Raw genomic sequence first — 17187 nt, forward strand, 5'->3', positions numbered from 1 at the left:
TAAAACTCTGTGGCCTGTCAGCTGCTGCTCTCCTGTTTTATTCAGACAAAACAATTCCTTTCCAGGCCTGTAACTGAAGGACGCCTCACTACCTCAAAAAATATTAAAAAAAGTGAATTGGAGTGGGTGGAACCAAACTGGGAATAAATGACTTCATTACCTGAAGCTGTAATTGGAGGATTAACCCCAATTACATCAATTAATATCAATTAATTGATACGCAAATGGTCCAAACTTATAATTGTCTGAAAACATCATGGCCATCATCCATTTTGGGTGTAGCCCCTTGGGGAATCTTCATATGTACCCTGAGGCCCTTAAATTAAATAGATCCATTTTTATTCTCTTAATTCTGGTTTTAGGTAAGCCCAAAAAAGGCACCACCAGCACATGGGGGGTCCTGCAGGGCCAGGGGTCACTCACACGCTGATGGGGGGGTCCCGCCGTTGGTGGCTTCGGTCTTCTCACTGAAACCAAAGAGAGGAGGGGGCTGAGTGAGGGCCAGGCATGGTTTGTGTCCCCTGGGAGGGGGACAAACCCCCCAGGAGGGACATCCCGGCCCCCGGGGTCCCAGAGCTGCCCTCACCTGGGGGTCTCGGCCTCGGAGCCGCGGAGCAGCGCGCTCTGCACCAGCCCCGTCAGGCTGGCGATCTGCTTCTCCATGGCCTCCATCCGCTCCCTGCGCCGGGAAAGGGACAGGGACGGGTCACCGGCTGCATCTGCCACCTCGGGCCGCTCCTGGCCCTGCTCACGGCCCGTCCCTGCCGCCCCCAGAGCTGGGGACACGGCTGTCACTGGGCTGTCACCGTGCTCCTCATTCCCTCCCCGTGCTCGCACCCAGCCCGATTCCCCACCGCGGTGGGGATGGGGCAGCGCCTTCCTCTGCTCCTCCTCCTCCTCCTCCTTCTCTCTATCTGCTCCTCTTCCTCCTCCAGTGGATACAAAACCCCAACTGCACCGGGGATCCCAGGTGCAAACACGCAAATCCAAAGGCAGCGGAAAACCTGGATCATCCCAGGTGCAAACACAAATCCAGGAGAACCTGGAGCATCCCAGGTGCAAACACAAATCCAGAAGAACCTGGATCATCCCAGGTGCAAACACAACCTGGAGCACCCCAGGACGAGCACACCACCCCTCCTCTCACCTGGTCTCCGTGTCCTTGGCCGGTCCGGGCGATCCGAATCCCGAGAGCGGCCGCTCTCCGGGGCCGGGGAACATCTCAGGGGGCCCGGACGAGCTGGGGTTGCGTGTTTTGCCCACGGGGCTGTCCATGAAGACGGAGGAGCAGGAATCCTTGCGGAAGGACTGCCGGACAGGCGAGGAGCGGCTCGGGGGACCCGAGTAGGGGCTGTGCGGGCTCTGCCCGGGCTCCACCATCTTCTGTGGGGACGAGGGCGGCATGCGGAAACCCAGCCCGGGGCCGTACGTGTCACTGTAGATGGGCGCGTTGGGCTTGTACAAACTGTCCTCCAGCTCCGTCTGCAGCGCGGCCGCCGAGTAGGTGCTGAGTGACCGCACTGACCCCCGCTTGTAGAGCCCCCCCGAGTAGCCGAAGGGGTCCCCCATGCCCGCCAGCGACTGCGTGGAGGTGATGCTGAGCCGCCCCTCGTGCACCATCCCGTAGGGATCGGCGTAGAGCCCCTCGTTCTTCACCAGCACCACGTTCTTGCCCGCCAGGTCCTCGTCCGGCTTGACGTCGCGGCGTTCCAGGATGGCGCTGGGGCTGGGGGACACGCCCTGGGCCGGGGGCAGGCTGGACAGGCGCTCGCCGTGGTGGACGGGGCTGCCGGCGTACGAGGGCGGGCGGCCGCCGCTGTAGGACATGCGGGAGCGGGACGGTGACGAGGACTGGAGCACGGGCGGAGGGGAGCCGGAGGCCAGGTGGGAGGCCGGGGAGATGTTGTTGAGCCGGCGGGTGGGAGAGGATTCCCGGGATGTGTAGACCATGTCTCGCTGTGGGAATGGGGTGGGAGGGTCAGCACGGAGTGAGCCTCGCCCTGCCAGGCCCTCCGCCCCGCCAAGAATAAAACACTTGGCAAAACCTCGGCAAATCCTTGGTAAAACCTTCCCTTGGAGCACAAACCCTGTGAGGAACGGCTGAGGGAGCTGGGGGTGCTCAGGCTGGAGAAAAGGAGACTCAGGGGTGACCTCAGCACTCCCCACAGCTCCTGAAGGGTGGCTGTGGCCAGCTGGGCTTGGGCTCTTTCTCCGGGCAGCGCTGGCAGAACCAGAGGTCACAGCCTCGAGCTGCACCGAGGGAAATTTAGGTTGGATGTCAGGAAAAGGGTTTTTACAGAAAGGTGATAAAGTTTTGGAATGGCCCAGGGAGGTGGTGGAGTCACCACCCCTGGAGGTGTTTAACCAAGGCTGGAGGTGGCACTGGGTGCCAGAGCTTGGCTGAGGTGTTGGGGCAGGGTTAGACTTGATGACCTTGAAGGTCTCTTCCAACCCTGTGATTCTATGATTCTGTAATTCAGTGATTGTAATTCTGTAATTCTGGAATTCTGGAATTGTGATGATTTGATTCTGCAATTCAGTGATTCCATGATTCCGTGAATTCTGTGATTGTGATTCTTTGATTCTGTAATTCTGTAATTCAGTGATTCTTTGATTCTGTAATTCTGTAATTCAGTGATTCTTTGATTCTGTAATTCTGTGATTCCGTGATTCTGTGATTTTGTGATTCTGTAATTCTGTGATTTTGTGATTCTTTGATTCTATAATTCTGTGATTGTGATTCCATGATTCTGTAATTCTGTGATTCCCAGCCAGCAGCGGGGTGATTTTCCTAATGAATTATCCCGATTATTTAATTCCCTAAAACCCACATTTACAACCCCGCTGTCAGCCCCCACCCAACGCTGGCAGCAGACAGGATGAATCCCACCCCCACACAATTCCCAATTCCCAATTTCTGCCACTGCTCCCACCCCACCAGGCCCCGCCACACCCCCGGGCTGTCCCCGTGTCCCCTCTCACCCTCAGGTCGCCGTTGGTGATGTGTGAGGCTGGGAACGAGGCGTAGAGCGGCTCTTTCCGGTAGATTTTAATGATGCTTCTGTCCTGGATGTCTCTGGAAGCGGAGGCAGAGCCTGACCACCCAGGAGAGACCCCCAAAACCCCAAAGACGCACCTACCACCCCTTTTTGTCCTTCATTCATGTCCTGGGTTGTAGGGTATGGGTGTATTCTATTAATCTTTTAGAGGTGGTGCCATTATCTTCTGTTAATTGGGCAGTTCTCTTCTGTTAATTGGGCAGGTTTGTTTTTTTTTTTTAATCTCTTCCACAACCAATCCTCCCTCCAGGAGATCTCTTTTCTTAGTGGTCCATTAATTATTAATTAACTTTTGTCCATGGGCCAGCGAGTGTCCCTGCATGGCTGATAAAATTCCATCATCCCATTGAGAGAAGCCAAGAATTCCTACCTGGATACAATCTGGAATTTGGAATATCACAGAAACCTTTTCCCAGAAAAAGCCCAGGCCCATCTCCCCCAGCCCTGGAGCTCCAGAGGAAAACTCCCTCCTTGTGCAGGATCCTGCTCCAGCAGGAGCACAGCTGGCACTGCAGGAGGGCTGAGCCACCCTGGGATGGGACCAAGATAAATTTTAATTTTCCTAGTAAAGAGCTGTTATTCCTACTCTCATATCTTCACCTGAGAACCTTCTAATTTTGAAATTATAACAATTTGGAGAGGGGGAATTTTCATTACAAGGAAAACTTCTGCCTTTCTTAGCAGACACCTGAATTTTCAAACCAAGCCAATTTTAAATTTTCTTAGCAAAGAACTGTTATTCCTCCTCCCATATCTTTGCCCGAGAACCTTTTAATTTTAAAATTATAATAATTTGGAGGGAGGGGTTTACATTTTCCATTTCAAGGAAAACTCCTGCCTTCCTTAGAGGACATCTTAATTTTCAAACCAAAACAAATTTTAAGTTTGCTATTAAAGAACTGTTTTGCCTACTCCCATATTTTTGCGGGAGAACCTTTTAATTTTAAAATTGCAATGATTTGGAAGGAGGGAATTTTCCATTTTCCATTTCAAGAGAAACTCCTGATTTCCTTAGCGGCCACCTGCCCTTCCAAACCAATCCAACCCCACGGATTTCCCGTCTCGTGACGGATTTAAAGGACGGAAAACCAGCGTGGGGTGGGATTTGATCCCTCCCCGCTCACCGGACATCCTCCAGCTCGTAGAAGACGTTTCGCGACTCGTCCTTGATGAGGATGGCGGTGTTGGGGGACTTGAGCATGCCCATGGTGAGCTTCTGCGGGAACATGTGCACGATGAGGGCGTGCAGGGTGTCCATGCTGCTGATCTCGTGCGTGATGTGCACCCGCCTGGTCTCGTCCCCAAACTGCAGGAACAGCACCCCTGGGAGCACAAGGGGGGCACGCGGCGGTCAGCCGGGACCGGGCCCCTTCCCCGCGGAGGTGACGGGGTCTTCCCAGCCAAAAAAAAATAAAAAGGGGTTTGGGGGAGATCTGACCACCCAAAAGGCCCTGGTGGAGTTTTGGGGCACCCAAAAAAAAGGTTTTGGGGCTCCGGCCACCCAAAAGGCCCTGGTGGAGTTTTGGGGCACCCAAAAAAAGGTTTTGGGGAGCTCTGGCCACCCAGTCTCACCTTGCTAAAGGTGGAAGGGTTTGGTGCACCCAAAAAAAGGTTTTGGGGAGATCTGGGCAGCCAACAGGGCCCTGGTGGGGTTTTGGGGCAGTAAAAAAATGGTTTCAGGGCTCTGGCCACCCAACAGGGCCCTGGTGGGGTTTTGGAGCACCCCAAAAAAGGTTTTGCGGAGCTCTGGCCACCCAATCTCACCCTGCTGAAGGTGGAAAGTTTTGGGGCACCCAAAAAAAAGGTTTTGGGAGACATCTGGCCACCCAATCTCACCCTGCTGAAGGTGGAAGACACTGGAGCACCCAAAAAAATTGACTGGGGAGCTCTGGCCACCCAACAGGGCCCTGGTGGGTGTTTGGGGCAGTCAAAAAAAGGTTTTTGAGTAGCTTTGGCCACCCAACAGTGCCCTGGTGAAGGTAGGTGGAGTGTTGGGGCACCCAAAAAAAGGTTTCGGGGTTCTGGCCACCCAACAGGGCCCTGGTGGGGTTTTGGAGCACCCAGAAAAAGGTTTGGGAAGATCTGGCCATCCAACAGTGCCCTGCTGAAGGTAGATGGTTTTGGGGCACTCAAAAAAAGGTTTTTTGGGGAGCTCCACCCCAACATCCACCGTGAAGATTTTGGGACCTCCGGGGGTACCTGGGGAGCACAGCTTGGTCTGGAATTTTGGATGGATGGAGACCAACCCCACCACAGAGATTTTGGGCTCTCTGGGGGTACCAACCCCACCATCCACCGGGGAGGTTTTGGGATCTCCAGGGATATCTGAGGATCGCAGCTTGGTCTGGAATTTTGGGTGGATGGAAACCAACCCCACCATCCACCACAGAGATTTTGGGATCTCTGGAGGTACCTGGGGATCGCAGCTGGGTCTGGAATTTTGGGTGGATGGAGACCAACCCCACCATGGAGGTTTTGGGATCTCCAGGGATATCTGGGGATCGCAGCTTGGTCTGGAATTTTGGGTGGATGGAGACCAACTCCACCATCCACTGTGAGATTTTTGGGACCTCTGGAGGTACCTGGGGATCGAAGCTTGGTCTGGCTGGCTGAGCGGGACAGGGGCAGGCTCTGCTGGAACCGGTTCATCCTGTTGAAGGCCAGCGGCAGCTCCGCCTCCGACATGGTCTCCAGGGATTCGGCCGAGGCGAAGGAGAGCTTGGCTTGGTCGGCCAGGCCAGGCTGGGAGCCCTGGGAGTGCCGGGAGCTCCTGGTCTGCAACGGGACAGGGGACAGGGACAGGTCAGGGGGGACAGGGAGGGGTGGCCCAGCACCCCTTGGGGGGGAGGTTGTTCCTGATTTTCCTCGGTGCCGGGATGGAGAGGTTGGTGTGGGTGACGGGATTGTGGAATGTCCCGGGATTGGAGGGAGACACGGAGGTCAGTGAGTGAAACCCCTGGGAGAATCCCAAAAATCCCTCCCTGTGCCTGAGGGTGGGGATGGGTCCCTTCTGGGGGGCTCCATCCCAAATCCAGGGGACTCTATCCCAAATCCAGGGGCTCCATCCCAATTCCAAGCATCCTCCACCCCAATTCCAAGGATGCTCCATCCCAAATCCAGGATGCTCCAGCCCAGTTCCAAGGATGCTCTACTAATATCTGCAAATATCCACAAATATCCACAAATACCCACAAATATCTGACAAATATCTGACAAATATCTGACAAATATCCACAAATATCCGCAAATATAAAAAATATCCACAAATATCCGCAAATATCTGCAAATATCCAACAAATATCCAACAAATATCCCCAAATATCTGCAAATATCCACAAATATTCGCAAATATCCACAAATATCTGCAAATATAAAAAAAATCCACAAATATCTGCAAATATCCACAAATATCCGCAAATATCCACAGATATCCAACAAATATCTCCAGATACCCCCAAATATCCACAAATATCTGCAAATATCTGCAAATATCCCCAAATATCCAACAAATACTCCCAAATATCCCCAAATAACCACAAATATCCCAAATATCTCCAGGTATCTCCAAATAGTCACAAATATCTGCAAATATCTACAAAAACACCCACAAATAACTGCAAATATCCCCAAATATTCACAAATATCCCCAGACATCCACAAATATCTACAGATATCCCAAAATATCTACAACAATCCACAAATATCCCCAGATATCCACAAATATTCACAAATATCACCAAATAGCCAACAAATATCCACAAATACCTCCAGATATCAGGAAATAATCACAAATATCCACAAATATCTACAAATATCCCCAAATAACCACAAATATCCCCAAATTTGTGGCCACCCCCAGTACTGCTGATCAATAAAAACCCCCAAAATCCGAGCCTGGATTTTCCAGGCACTTGTTGAAGGTTGGCAAATCCAGCAGAGGGAACCAACACCTCCCTGAGCGTGGAAAAGGGACAACAAAAACTATTTAAAGATGGGGAAAAAAGGGAAAAAATAAAGCAATCAATATGAAACTATAACAGCCATCATCGCCATTTAAACAAGACATTAATTGGGAGATTTAATTAATCCTGAAATGTTTAATTGCTGGGGAATTGCTGGGTTGTTGTTGTTGGAGCACAAAGAGCCCTGGCAGAGCCTTCTGGGCATGGAGTAAAACATTTCTCGCTGCCATCCCTCGGCACACAGCTCTGAGCCCTCGTGGGGGTGGTTTTGGGGTGAGGAAAGGGGATTTTAGGGCTCCCCATCCTCAAGGTTGTAGGTTTTGGGGACCTTGATATGGGTTTGGGGTGATTCCAGCTTGGGGTGGATCCATAGGGGAGGGCAGGGATGTGGGGCCCAGGGTTGCTCCTGTTCTCTGGGATCTCATCCTGCCCCAAATCCAATCCTAAATCCAACCCCAAATCCATCCCTGCCCTGTCCCAACACCCCCTGTCCCTGTCCCATTCCCATTCTCTGGGATCTCATCCTGCCCCAAATCCAATCCTAAATCCATCCCTAAATCCATCCCTGCCCTGTCCCAACACCCCCTGTCCCTGTCCCGTTCCCGTTTTCTGGGCTCTCATCCTGCCCTAAACCCATCCCTAAATCCATCCCTAAATCCATTCCTTCTCCTCCCCACTCCCCAAATCCCCCAATCCCAGTGCCCTGGTGTCCCCAACACCCCGGGGGTGACCCTGCCCTGTCCAAGCACTTCCTGCCCTGTTCCCGTTCTCTGGGATCTCATCCTGCCCTAAATCCATCCCTAAATCCAACCCAAAATCCATCCCTGCCCTGTCCCAACACCCCCTGTCCCTGTCCCATTCCCGTTCTCTGGGATCTCATCCTGCCCCAAATCCAACCCTAAATCCAACCCTAAATCCATCCCTGCCCTGTCCCAACACCCCCTGTCCCTGTCCCGTTCCCATTTTCTGGGATCTCATCTGCCCTAAATCCATCCTTTCTCCTCCCGACCCCAAATCCCCCAAATCCCAGTGCCCTGGTGTCCCCAACACCCCTGGGGTGACTCTGCCCTGTCCCAACACCCCCTGTCCCTGTCCCTTTCCCATTCCCTGTCCTAAATCCATCCCTAAATCCTTCCCTTCCCTTCCCCACCCCCAGTCCCAGCGCCCTGGTGTCCCCAACACCCCGGGGGTGACAGCGACACTTTCCCGGTCCCAGCCGAGCCCATCCCCCTCCCGCAGCTGCCCCGGGCACCGGAGCTTCCCCGCTGTGGATAATTTATGGAATCAGCCAAAGAACAAAACAAAAAACCCCAAACAAAGGCAGGCGAGATGGGTTTAATGGGATTTTAGCCCGGAAGGGACCGTTCTGCCCCGGTGCACTGCACCATGCGCTGTCCCCAACCCCCAAAAATGTCACCAACCCCCAAAAAATGTCACCGCTGTCCCCAGCCCCCAAAAATGTCACCGGCAGCGGGGCAGAGCCACCCCAGCACCTCTTCCCTGAACTCCGGGCACCCCTGTGGGCACGGGACTGTCCCAGATGGGCACAGAGCCCCACAGATGGGCACAGAACCCCTCCAGATGGGCACAGAGCCCCACAGATGGGCACAGAGCCCCCCAAGATGGGCACAGAGCCCCACAGATGGGTACGGAGCCCCACAGATAGGCACAGAGCCCCCCAAGATGGGTACAGAGCCCCACAGATGGGCACAGAGCCCCACAGATGGGCACAGAACCCCCCCAGATGGGCATGAGGCAGTCCCCCCCATTTCTCAGTCCTGCCCCTCCTTTTAACCACACCCAAACCCTCTCCAGGGCTTTCTGCATCCCAAAATTCCTCTAAAAAACCCCAAAAAGCCTCTTCTCTCCCATTTCTCAATCCTGCCTCTCAAGGGACCCTTTTATCAACACCCAAAACCCTCTCCAGGAGATTCTGCATCCCAAAATTCCCCTCAGAAAAGCCCAAATCCTTTTATCCACACTGAGACCCCTCCCCAGGAGCTTCTGCATCCCAAAATTCCCTCAAAAAACCCCAAAAAGCCTCATCCCCCCCATTTCTCAATCCTGCCCCTTAAGGGACCCTTTTACCAACACCCAAACCCTCCTCAGGGGCTTCTGCATCCCAAAGTTTCCCTAAAAAACCCCAAAAAGCCTCGTCTCCCCCATTTCTCAGTCCTGCCCTTCCTTTTATCCACACCCAGACCCTCCTCAGGGGTTTCTGCATCCCAAAATTCCCCTAAAAAACCCCAAAAAGCCACCGAGATCATCCCTGCAGGACCTGATCCAACGCGGGTGGTGGCAGGGAAGGGAGGGGACATCCTCCTCCTGCTCCTGTCCCCAGCTGGGAAATTTCCAAATTTCCCAGCCCCAAAGCCGCAATCCCGGAGCTGAATCCTGGAATTCCCGGGAATTCCAGCGGGGAAGGCTCGGGAAGGGAGCGAAGGAGGGAGGGAGGGAGGGAGGGAGGGAGGGAGGGAGGGAGGGAGGGAGGGAGGGAGGGAGGGAGGGAGGAAGAGCAGCCACAACAAAAACCCGCTCAAGGTCACGGCACGGGAAAAATGTGGGAATTTGGGAGCAGAGGGGGCTGGGCAGAGGGCACCAAACTGGGATGGAAAGGTTCCAAACTGGGATGGAAAAGTTCCAAACTGGGATGGAACCCAACCCCCGGGAGCTTCCCGAGCCGAGGGAATTCCGCTGGAGCAAAGCTTGGATCGCTGGCAGTGCCCTCGGGGTGATGGGCACTGCCCATCCCAAAAAAACAAATAAAACCCTCTGGGGAAGGCAGGGGGAAAATCCAAAATTCCAGCGGGGTCAGGAGGATCCCCAGAGATTCTGGAGAAGGAAATGGGGAAAATTCCCAATTCCAGTGGGGTCAGGAGCATCCCCAGAACCTCTGGAGAAGGAAATGGGGAAAATTCCCAATTCTAGCAGGGTTCCCTTAGACCAGCCTTAAAACTGCCGAGACCAGCCCCAAACCCCCAAGACCAACCCCAAAACCCGAGACCAGCCCCAAAATCACCAAGACCACCCCCAAAATCACCGAGACTACCCCCAAAACCGCTGAAACCAGCCCCAAAAGATCCTAGACAAGCCCCCAAACCTGAGACAAGGCTCAAAACCCCTGAGACCTGCCCCAAAACTGCCAAGACCAGCCCAAAACCCCCGAGACCAGCCCCAAATCAGACCTGGGATGGCCAAGCCCTCGCTGTCCCCGAGCTCGGCCGCCCGTCCCCTCCGGTCACCGGGAGGAGCCTCCCGGGCCGGGCTGGGCTGCTCCGGGGTGGGGGTCGCGCCCTCCAGGAGCCCCCAGACCCCCCAAAACCGCTCCCCATGGGCACCCAGGGTGCTCCAGAGCACGGCCGGGCATGGCCCTGGCAGGTCCTGGCAGGTCCTGGTGGGTCCTGGACGGTCCTGGAGGGTCCTGGTGGGTCCTGGAGGGTCCTGGAGGGTCCTGGAGGGTCCTGACAGGACCCAGCAGCACCTTGCCCGCTGCTGCCCGTCTGCAGCTCCTGGGCAGGATGGGGATAAAGGCGAGGGAGGGATGTGAGGTCTGAAATCCCTGGCAAACAGCTGGCACGGCTGGCACGGCCGTTATTTACCGAGGCTCCGGCCCCTGGTTGGACACGGATCGGGATTAATCCCGGCTGATCCCCCTCTCATTGTTAATCCCGGTGTTCCGCCCGGATCCCATCTGGTGCTGAGCCCTGCGGTGGGATGGGATCCGGGGGGTGGGATCTGTGGGGTGGGATTCATGGGGTGGGGTGGGATCCATGGGGTGGGATCCATGAGATGGGATCGGTGGGATGGGATCCATGGAGTGGGATGGGATGGGATCCATGGGATGGGATGGGATGGGATGGGATCCATAGGATCCATAGGATTGGATCCATAGGATGGGATCCATGGGGTGGGGTGGGATGGGATCCATGGGATCCATAGGATGGGATCCATGGGGTGAGGTGGGATGGGATCCATGGGGTGGGATGGGATGGGATCCATGGGGTGGGGTGGGATCCATGGGATGGGATCCATGGGGTGGGGTGGGATGGGATCCATGGGATCCATAGGATTGGATCCATGGGATGGGATCCATGGGGTGAGATGGGATCCATGGGGTGGGATGGATGGGATCCATGGGGTGGAGTGAGATCCATGGGAAGGAATCCATGGGGTGGGGCGGGATCCATGGGAAGGGTTCCACGGGGTGGGGTGGGATCCATGGGGTGGGATCAATGGGAAGGAATCCATGGGGTGGGGTGGGACCCATGGGGTAGGATCGATGGGATGGGATCCATGGGGTGGGATGGGATGGGATGCATGGGATCCATAGGATCGGATCCATGGGATGGGATCCATGGGGTGGGATGGGATCCATGGTGTAGGATCCATGCTAACCAGCATTCCCAACTGGAATGGAACATCCCTGACCAGAATCCAGAATTCCCAACTGGAATAGAACATCCCTGATCAGAATCCAGAATTCCCAACTGGACTAGGACATCCCTGACCAAAAATCAGAATTCCCAACTGGAATAGAACATCCCTGACCAGAATCCAGAATTCCCAAGCGGAATTCAGCCTCCCAAGCCGGGGCATCCTCCCCCAGATTCCAGCTGAATCCCTGTGCCCGACATTCCCAGCTGGAGCCCAACCCCTCTGCTCCATCTTTTCCCTCAGCGATGGATTCCAGCAGGAAGGAATTCCAACAGCCAGGAGATGCCCAGCTGGGAAGAAAAGGAGGGAAAATCAGAGGGAATTTGGGGTAGAAATGGGAGAAATGAGAGGCCTGGGGTGCTCTGAGCAACATCCAAAGGGTTTTGGGAGGGAAAATCAGAGAAAATTTGGGGTAGAAATGGATGAAATGAGAAGCCCAGGGTGTTCCAAGCACCATCCAAAGGGTTTTTCCTGGAGTTTTCCCCATCCAAGGGGTCGGGGCCTCCCCAGTCCCCTCCCCTCTCCCCCCGCCCCAAATTAAAATCATTCCCGGCCGGCAGCAATAACTCATCCCGCCCCTAATGCCAAACATTTTGTCAGGATTATCCCGATTATACCGGGATTAATCCCGATCTCAACGTTAACAGGATTAGTTCAAATCGGATCAGGGATTTTAAACCCCGAACTCAAGGAAGGAGCCGTCCCCTCCCAGTGTGAGCGGGAATCCCGATCCCAGAAATTCCGGGATGGGCATTCCCAAATCCTGATCCCAATCTGAGAAATTCCGGGATGGGCATTTCCCAAACCCTGATCCCAATCTGAGAAATTCCGGGATGGGCATTTCCCAAACCCTGATCCCAGAAACTCTGGGATGGGCATTCCCAAATCCTGATCCCAATCTGAGAAATTCCAGGATGGGGCATTCCCAAATCCTGATCCCAATCTGAGAAATTCCGGGATGGGCATTCCCAAATCCTGATCCCAATCTGAGAAATTCCGGGATGGGCATTTCCCAAACCCTGATCCCAGAAACTCAAACTCTGGAATGGGCATTTCCCAAACCCCGATCTCAGAAACTCTGTGATGGGGCATTCCCAAATCCTGATCCCAATCCCAGAAACTCTGGGATGGGCATTCCCAAAGTCCGATCCAAGAAATTCTGGGATGGGCATTCCCGAATCCCAATCTTGGTCCCAGAAATTCTGGGATGGGGCATTCCCAAAGCCTGATCCCAGTCCCAGAAACTCTGGGATGGGCATTCCCAAACCTCGATCCTGATCCCAGAAACTCTGGGATGGGGCATTTCCCATCCTTTTCCATCCTCTTCCATCCTTTTCCCATCATTTTCCCATGATTTTCCCACACTTTTCCATGCTTTTCCCATCCTTTTCCTTTTCCACCCAAAAATCCCCTCTCACCACCTCCAGCTTCAGCTGAGCAGGGACCAAACAACTTCAGCTTGGGAATTCTCATCCCAAAAAATAAAATTTTAAAAATCCCACCCCTCTGCCCCTTTTCCAGAGCCACATCCACATGCACTTCCAAGAGAAAGCCGGAAAAATCCAAAATACTGACCTTAAAGCTCCAGTAGTTGGGTTGCTAACGACAACAAAAAAAGAGATAAAACAGAAAAAATAAAATAAAACAGAAGAAAGCACAGACACAAAAACAAAAAATAAAAATATCATTAAGATTCTTGGTTTGATTTTTGGTGGGTTTTTTCCCCTTTTCCCTTTGGTTTTTCTCACTTTTAGAAGCTCCGAGCTCGGATTTAAATCCCGGCCCTCCCAAAGTGCCGCTGGAATTTCGGGGAGCGAGGGAAGGGGTGAGGATGGAAGGAAATTGGGGTGAAAAAGGATGGAAAAGGGGGTGGCGCTGGGAGTCACAATAATGTTAATTTTTCCAGGGGATTTTCCAAGAATTCCCACCCCGCTGCCACCGCCATCACGGCCACCGGCTCCCAAAATTCCCAATCCCGGGGATGGCACCGGAACCTTCTCCCGAGGCCGAGGCTGTGGAAAGTTCTGGAAGAGCTTGTCTGGGAAGGGGCTTGGGAATTCTTTGAGTTCCAGTGGGATCCCAAAATTCCAGCCCCATCCAAGCCCCAGCAGGAGGGAAAGCGGATCCGGGGATGAAGAGTGGGATTTAGGGATGAGAAATGGGATTTAGGGATGAGGAGTGGGATTTAGGGACAAAGAGTGGGATTTAGGGACGAGGAACAAAGAATGGGATCCAAGGGTGGATCCAGGGATGAGGAGAGGGATTTAGGGATGAGGAGTGGGATTTAGGGACAAGGAGTGGGATTTAGGGACAAGGAACAAAGAATGGGATCCAAGGGTGGATCCAGGGATGAGGAGAGGGATTTAGGGATGAGGAGTGGGATTTAGGGACAAGGAGTGGGATTTAGGGATGAGGAGTGGGATCAAGGGATGAGGAGTCGATCCAAGGGTGGAACCTTAAAATATTTTTAATACTTCAAAATATTTAAAATATTTTTTAAAACCTTTAAATATTTTAAAATATTTTTTAAAACCTTTAAATATTTTTAATATTTTAAAATACTTTAAATATTTTTTAAACCTTTAAATGTTTTTAATAATTTAAATATTTGCCCATTTGTGGCCAGCGCCAGGCGGGTTTTGGCCACCAGCCCCTGGCACTTTGTGAGCTCCATCTGTCCCCGCTGCCACCTCCAGTGTCCCCAAATTCAGGGTGGCTTGGGCACGGCCAGGTCCCTCAGGGTTTAATTTTTATATTTTTGCCAATTTTGTGCTGATTTAAGGCGTGGGGTTCGCATATTATGGGATGGTGAGCTCTGTTCACAGAGCAGAGACAAAACAATTCCTGCTCCGGCTGGGACCAAGGAGAAATGATCCAAATCTCTGCCCCAGGAGCACAAACAGCTCGGGCTGGAGAGAGAAAAACAAGAACCGTGGGGCTGCACGGGCTAAAAGTGGGATTGAACAATTAACTCCAATATGCAAATGGAGCAGAACTTAAAAAAGTGAGAGACCCCGTGACATTGTCCATGTTTGTGACCATTCGGGTCCATTTTATGAGCATTTTGTGACCATTTGGGTCCATTTTGAGTCCATTTTGGGTCCAGTTTGGGTCCATCTTGAATCCATTTTGCGACCATCTTGGGTTCATTTTGTGACCATTTTGGGTCCATTTTGTGACCATTTTTGGTCCATCTGGGGTTCATTTTGGGACCCATACCCACACACTAAATCAGCACAAAATGTGACAAAATATAAAAACTAAAACTGAAGCATCACCTTCCAGCCCCTTCCAAGCTGGATTTGCCCGAAGAGGAGAGGGCAGAACTGGAATTAACATTTCCAGCTGGGATTAATATTTCGCTGCCTCTTCAAAAGCATCAAAGGGAGATAAAGGACCGGGAGAGGATTGGAAGCGACAGCCCCGTTCCGAGCCATAAAGCAGGCGGCTCCTCGCAGCAGCAGCTCTGCACAAGGTGCGGGGAATTACAGAGGCTGTGATTTATAATTACAATGAGAGTCATGTCCGTGCTGCTGCCAAAAGAGGGAAGAACCAGGAGCTCAGGGTCCCCGAAGCGCGGGGAGGAGGGGGGAGATGCTGCCCTGAGCCCTCCGAGGGATGGGCAGGCACACACGGGCAAAAAAAGCAGGGTTGGGGTGAAGTAATTGGGAATATTTTGGGAGTTAAGGAAAGAAATGAAATGGTTGTGGTTGTTTGTCCCAGGAGGAGACGGGAGGCAAATGAAATCCAAGTGAGTCGGGGTCACCAAAAATAAGATAAATGAAATTCAAGTGAGTGGGGATCCCCCAAGGCAAAAGAAATTAAATCCTAGTGAGTTGGGGTCCTCAAAGGTAAATAAAATGAAATCCAAGTGAGTTGGGGTCCCCAAAAGTAAAATAAATGAAATCCAAGGGATTTGGGGTCCTCAAAGATAAAAGAAAGGAAATCCAAGTGAGTCGGGGTCACCAAAGATAAGAGAAATGAAATCCAAGTGAGTTTGGGTCCTCAACGATAAGAGAAATGAAATCCAAGTGAGATCAGGGTCCTCAAAGGTAAAAGAAATGAAATCCAAGTGAGTCGGGGTCCTCAAAAGTAAAGGAAATTAAATCCAAGTGAGTTTGGGTCCTCAAAGTTAAGAGAAATGAAATCCAAGTGAGATCAAGGTCCTCAAAGGTAAAAGAAATGAAATCCAAGTGAGCTGGGGTCCTCAAAGGTAAATAAAATGAAATCCAGGTGAGCTCAGGGTCCCCGAAGCGCGGGGAGGAGGGGGAGATGCTGCCCTGAGCCCTCTGAGGGATGGGCACACACGAGGCAGGAAAGCAAGGCTGGAGTGAAGTAATCAGGAATTAAATTTGGGAAGAAAAAAAAGAAACGTTTTGGGAGTTAAGTTTGGAAAAAAATAAATAAAAAGAAAAAGAAAAAAAAAAGAGAAAATAATGAAATGGTTGTGGCTGTCCCAGGAGCAGACGGGAGGTAAATGAAATGAAATCCAAGTGAGTCAGCGCCGTGACCAAGAGGGACTTCCCCTGAATGGCAATTAAATCCCGAATTTGTGGCTGATTAACGAGGCACCAGCGTGTCCCCCTCGGAAGGGCAGCAGCGGCAGCCGCCGCCCCGGCCCGCTGCGCTCCGAGGGAGGAAGGACAGAGGCAACTTCATTAATTAACTCATTTCCAGGAGTTCCAGCTCCCGATCGAGTCCCCCAGCCTCGGGCAGCGCGTCTTGACAAGCAAAAATCTCCTTGAAAAATAACGGCGAATTGAATTTAATCTGGTTCTGCTTATTAAAGTTTTTTTTTGTGGGTTTTGTATTTTTTTTTTTTTTGCTTTGTTTGGGTTTTGCGATTTTTTTTTTCCTTAAATGCTTTTCAGCGCCAGCGAAAGTGAATTAAAGTGGAAATAGCGCGACAAGACAGGGAGAAAAATGCAAACAGTGACCAGACAGAGCGGGGGCTGCAGATTTTGTCACCTGAGGTCTCGCCGTTGTTGCAGGCACCTCTCAAAGGCCACCAGGGGAGGGGACATTGGGGACAGGATGGGATGCAGGAGGGTTTGGGCTCATTCTTGTGACACCCGGGGCTCCTCGGGAGGCTCCCAAAAAACCCCAAAAACCTCCCTCCGTGAGGTTTTGCTGCTCCTCTTTCAGGCGCCCCTCCACCCGCAGAGCGCTCCGGCGGCCATCGAGGTGACATCAGAGATGCCACCACCGCCTGTCACCGCCACTGAACGTCGGGGTTTCCCCCACAGACCCCCCAGCACAACCACGCAGCTCCAAATTTCCCCTCCAGCTCCCCCCTGAGCTCCTCCTCCCCAAACCCATCAGCGCTAATCCCAGCCCCGACCTCCCCCTCCGCCCTTGGGGACAGCGCAGGTGACACCAGAGCCCCAACCCCGCTGGCCTTTGGTGCCTTTTCCCCCTGGCTCCATCCTCCTCCTCCTCTTCCTCTCCCGCTGCGAGGAAGCGAATCCGCAGCGCCAGCTCGGAGCAGTGCAGCAGGACGTGCTCTGCCGAGGAGCAGCCATGCTGGGGCTCCCAAAATTCCCAAAATTTCCCTCGTGCAGCAGCCGCGGCCAAGGTCAGCCCCTCTCCCCCCGCCGCAGGTGCCCTGGGGGGGCCGCGTTTGGCTCTGGGCACCCCGAGGGGTTCGGATCTATACGGGAGCGCCCCAAAAAACCCCCGCAGCAAGGATCAAAGTGTCCCCACCTTGAGGTGCCACCGCGGAGGGTTTTTTT

The 17187-nt window shown here is 53.0% G+C and overlaps 1 protein-coding gene across 18 annotated transcripts in view; it reads right to left on the minus strand.

Moving 5' to 3' along the window:
- SRCIN1 (SRC kinase signaling inhibitor 1) overlaps nucleotides 1-17187 on the minus strand; it is a 73004-nt gene that overhangs the window by 18409 nt on the left and 37408 nt on the right. For 17 of the 18 annotated variants that reach the window (XM_072918983.1, XM_072918981.1, XM_072918984.1 and 14 more), the window contains 7 exons: nucleotides 13031-13054; nucleotides 5642-5834; nucleotides 4184-4382; nucleotides 2983-3076; nucleotides 1148-1956; nucleotides 587-679; nucleotides 424-467 (listed from right to left, as the gene is read on the minus strand). In XM_072918983.1, coding sequence (XP_072775084.1) covers nucleotides 424-467; nucleotides 587-679; nucleotides 1148-1956; nucleotides 2983-3076; nucleotides 4184-4382; nucleotides 5642-5834; nucleotides 13031-13054 — 1456 coding nt within the window. The remainder of the gene's footprint in view (nucleotides 1-423; nucleotides 468-586; nucleotides 680-1147; nucleotides 1957-2982; nucleotides 3077-4183; nucleotides 4383-5641; nucleotides 5835-13030; nucleotides 13055-17187) is intronic. The other variant, XM_072918979.1, reaches the window with a different exon arrangement.

The sequence above is a fragment of the Taeniopygia guttata genome, chromosome 27, assembly GCF_048771995.1.
Source record: "Taeniopygia guttata chromosome 27, bTaeGut7.mat, whole genome shotgun sequence".
In the NCBI taxonomy this organism is placed as follows: Eukaryota; Metazoa; Chordata; class Aves; order Passeriformes; family Estrildidae; genus Taeniopygia; species Taeniopygia guttata.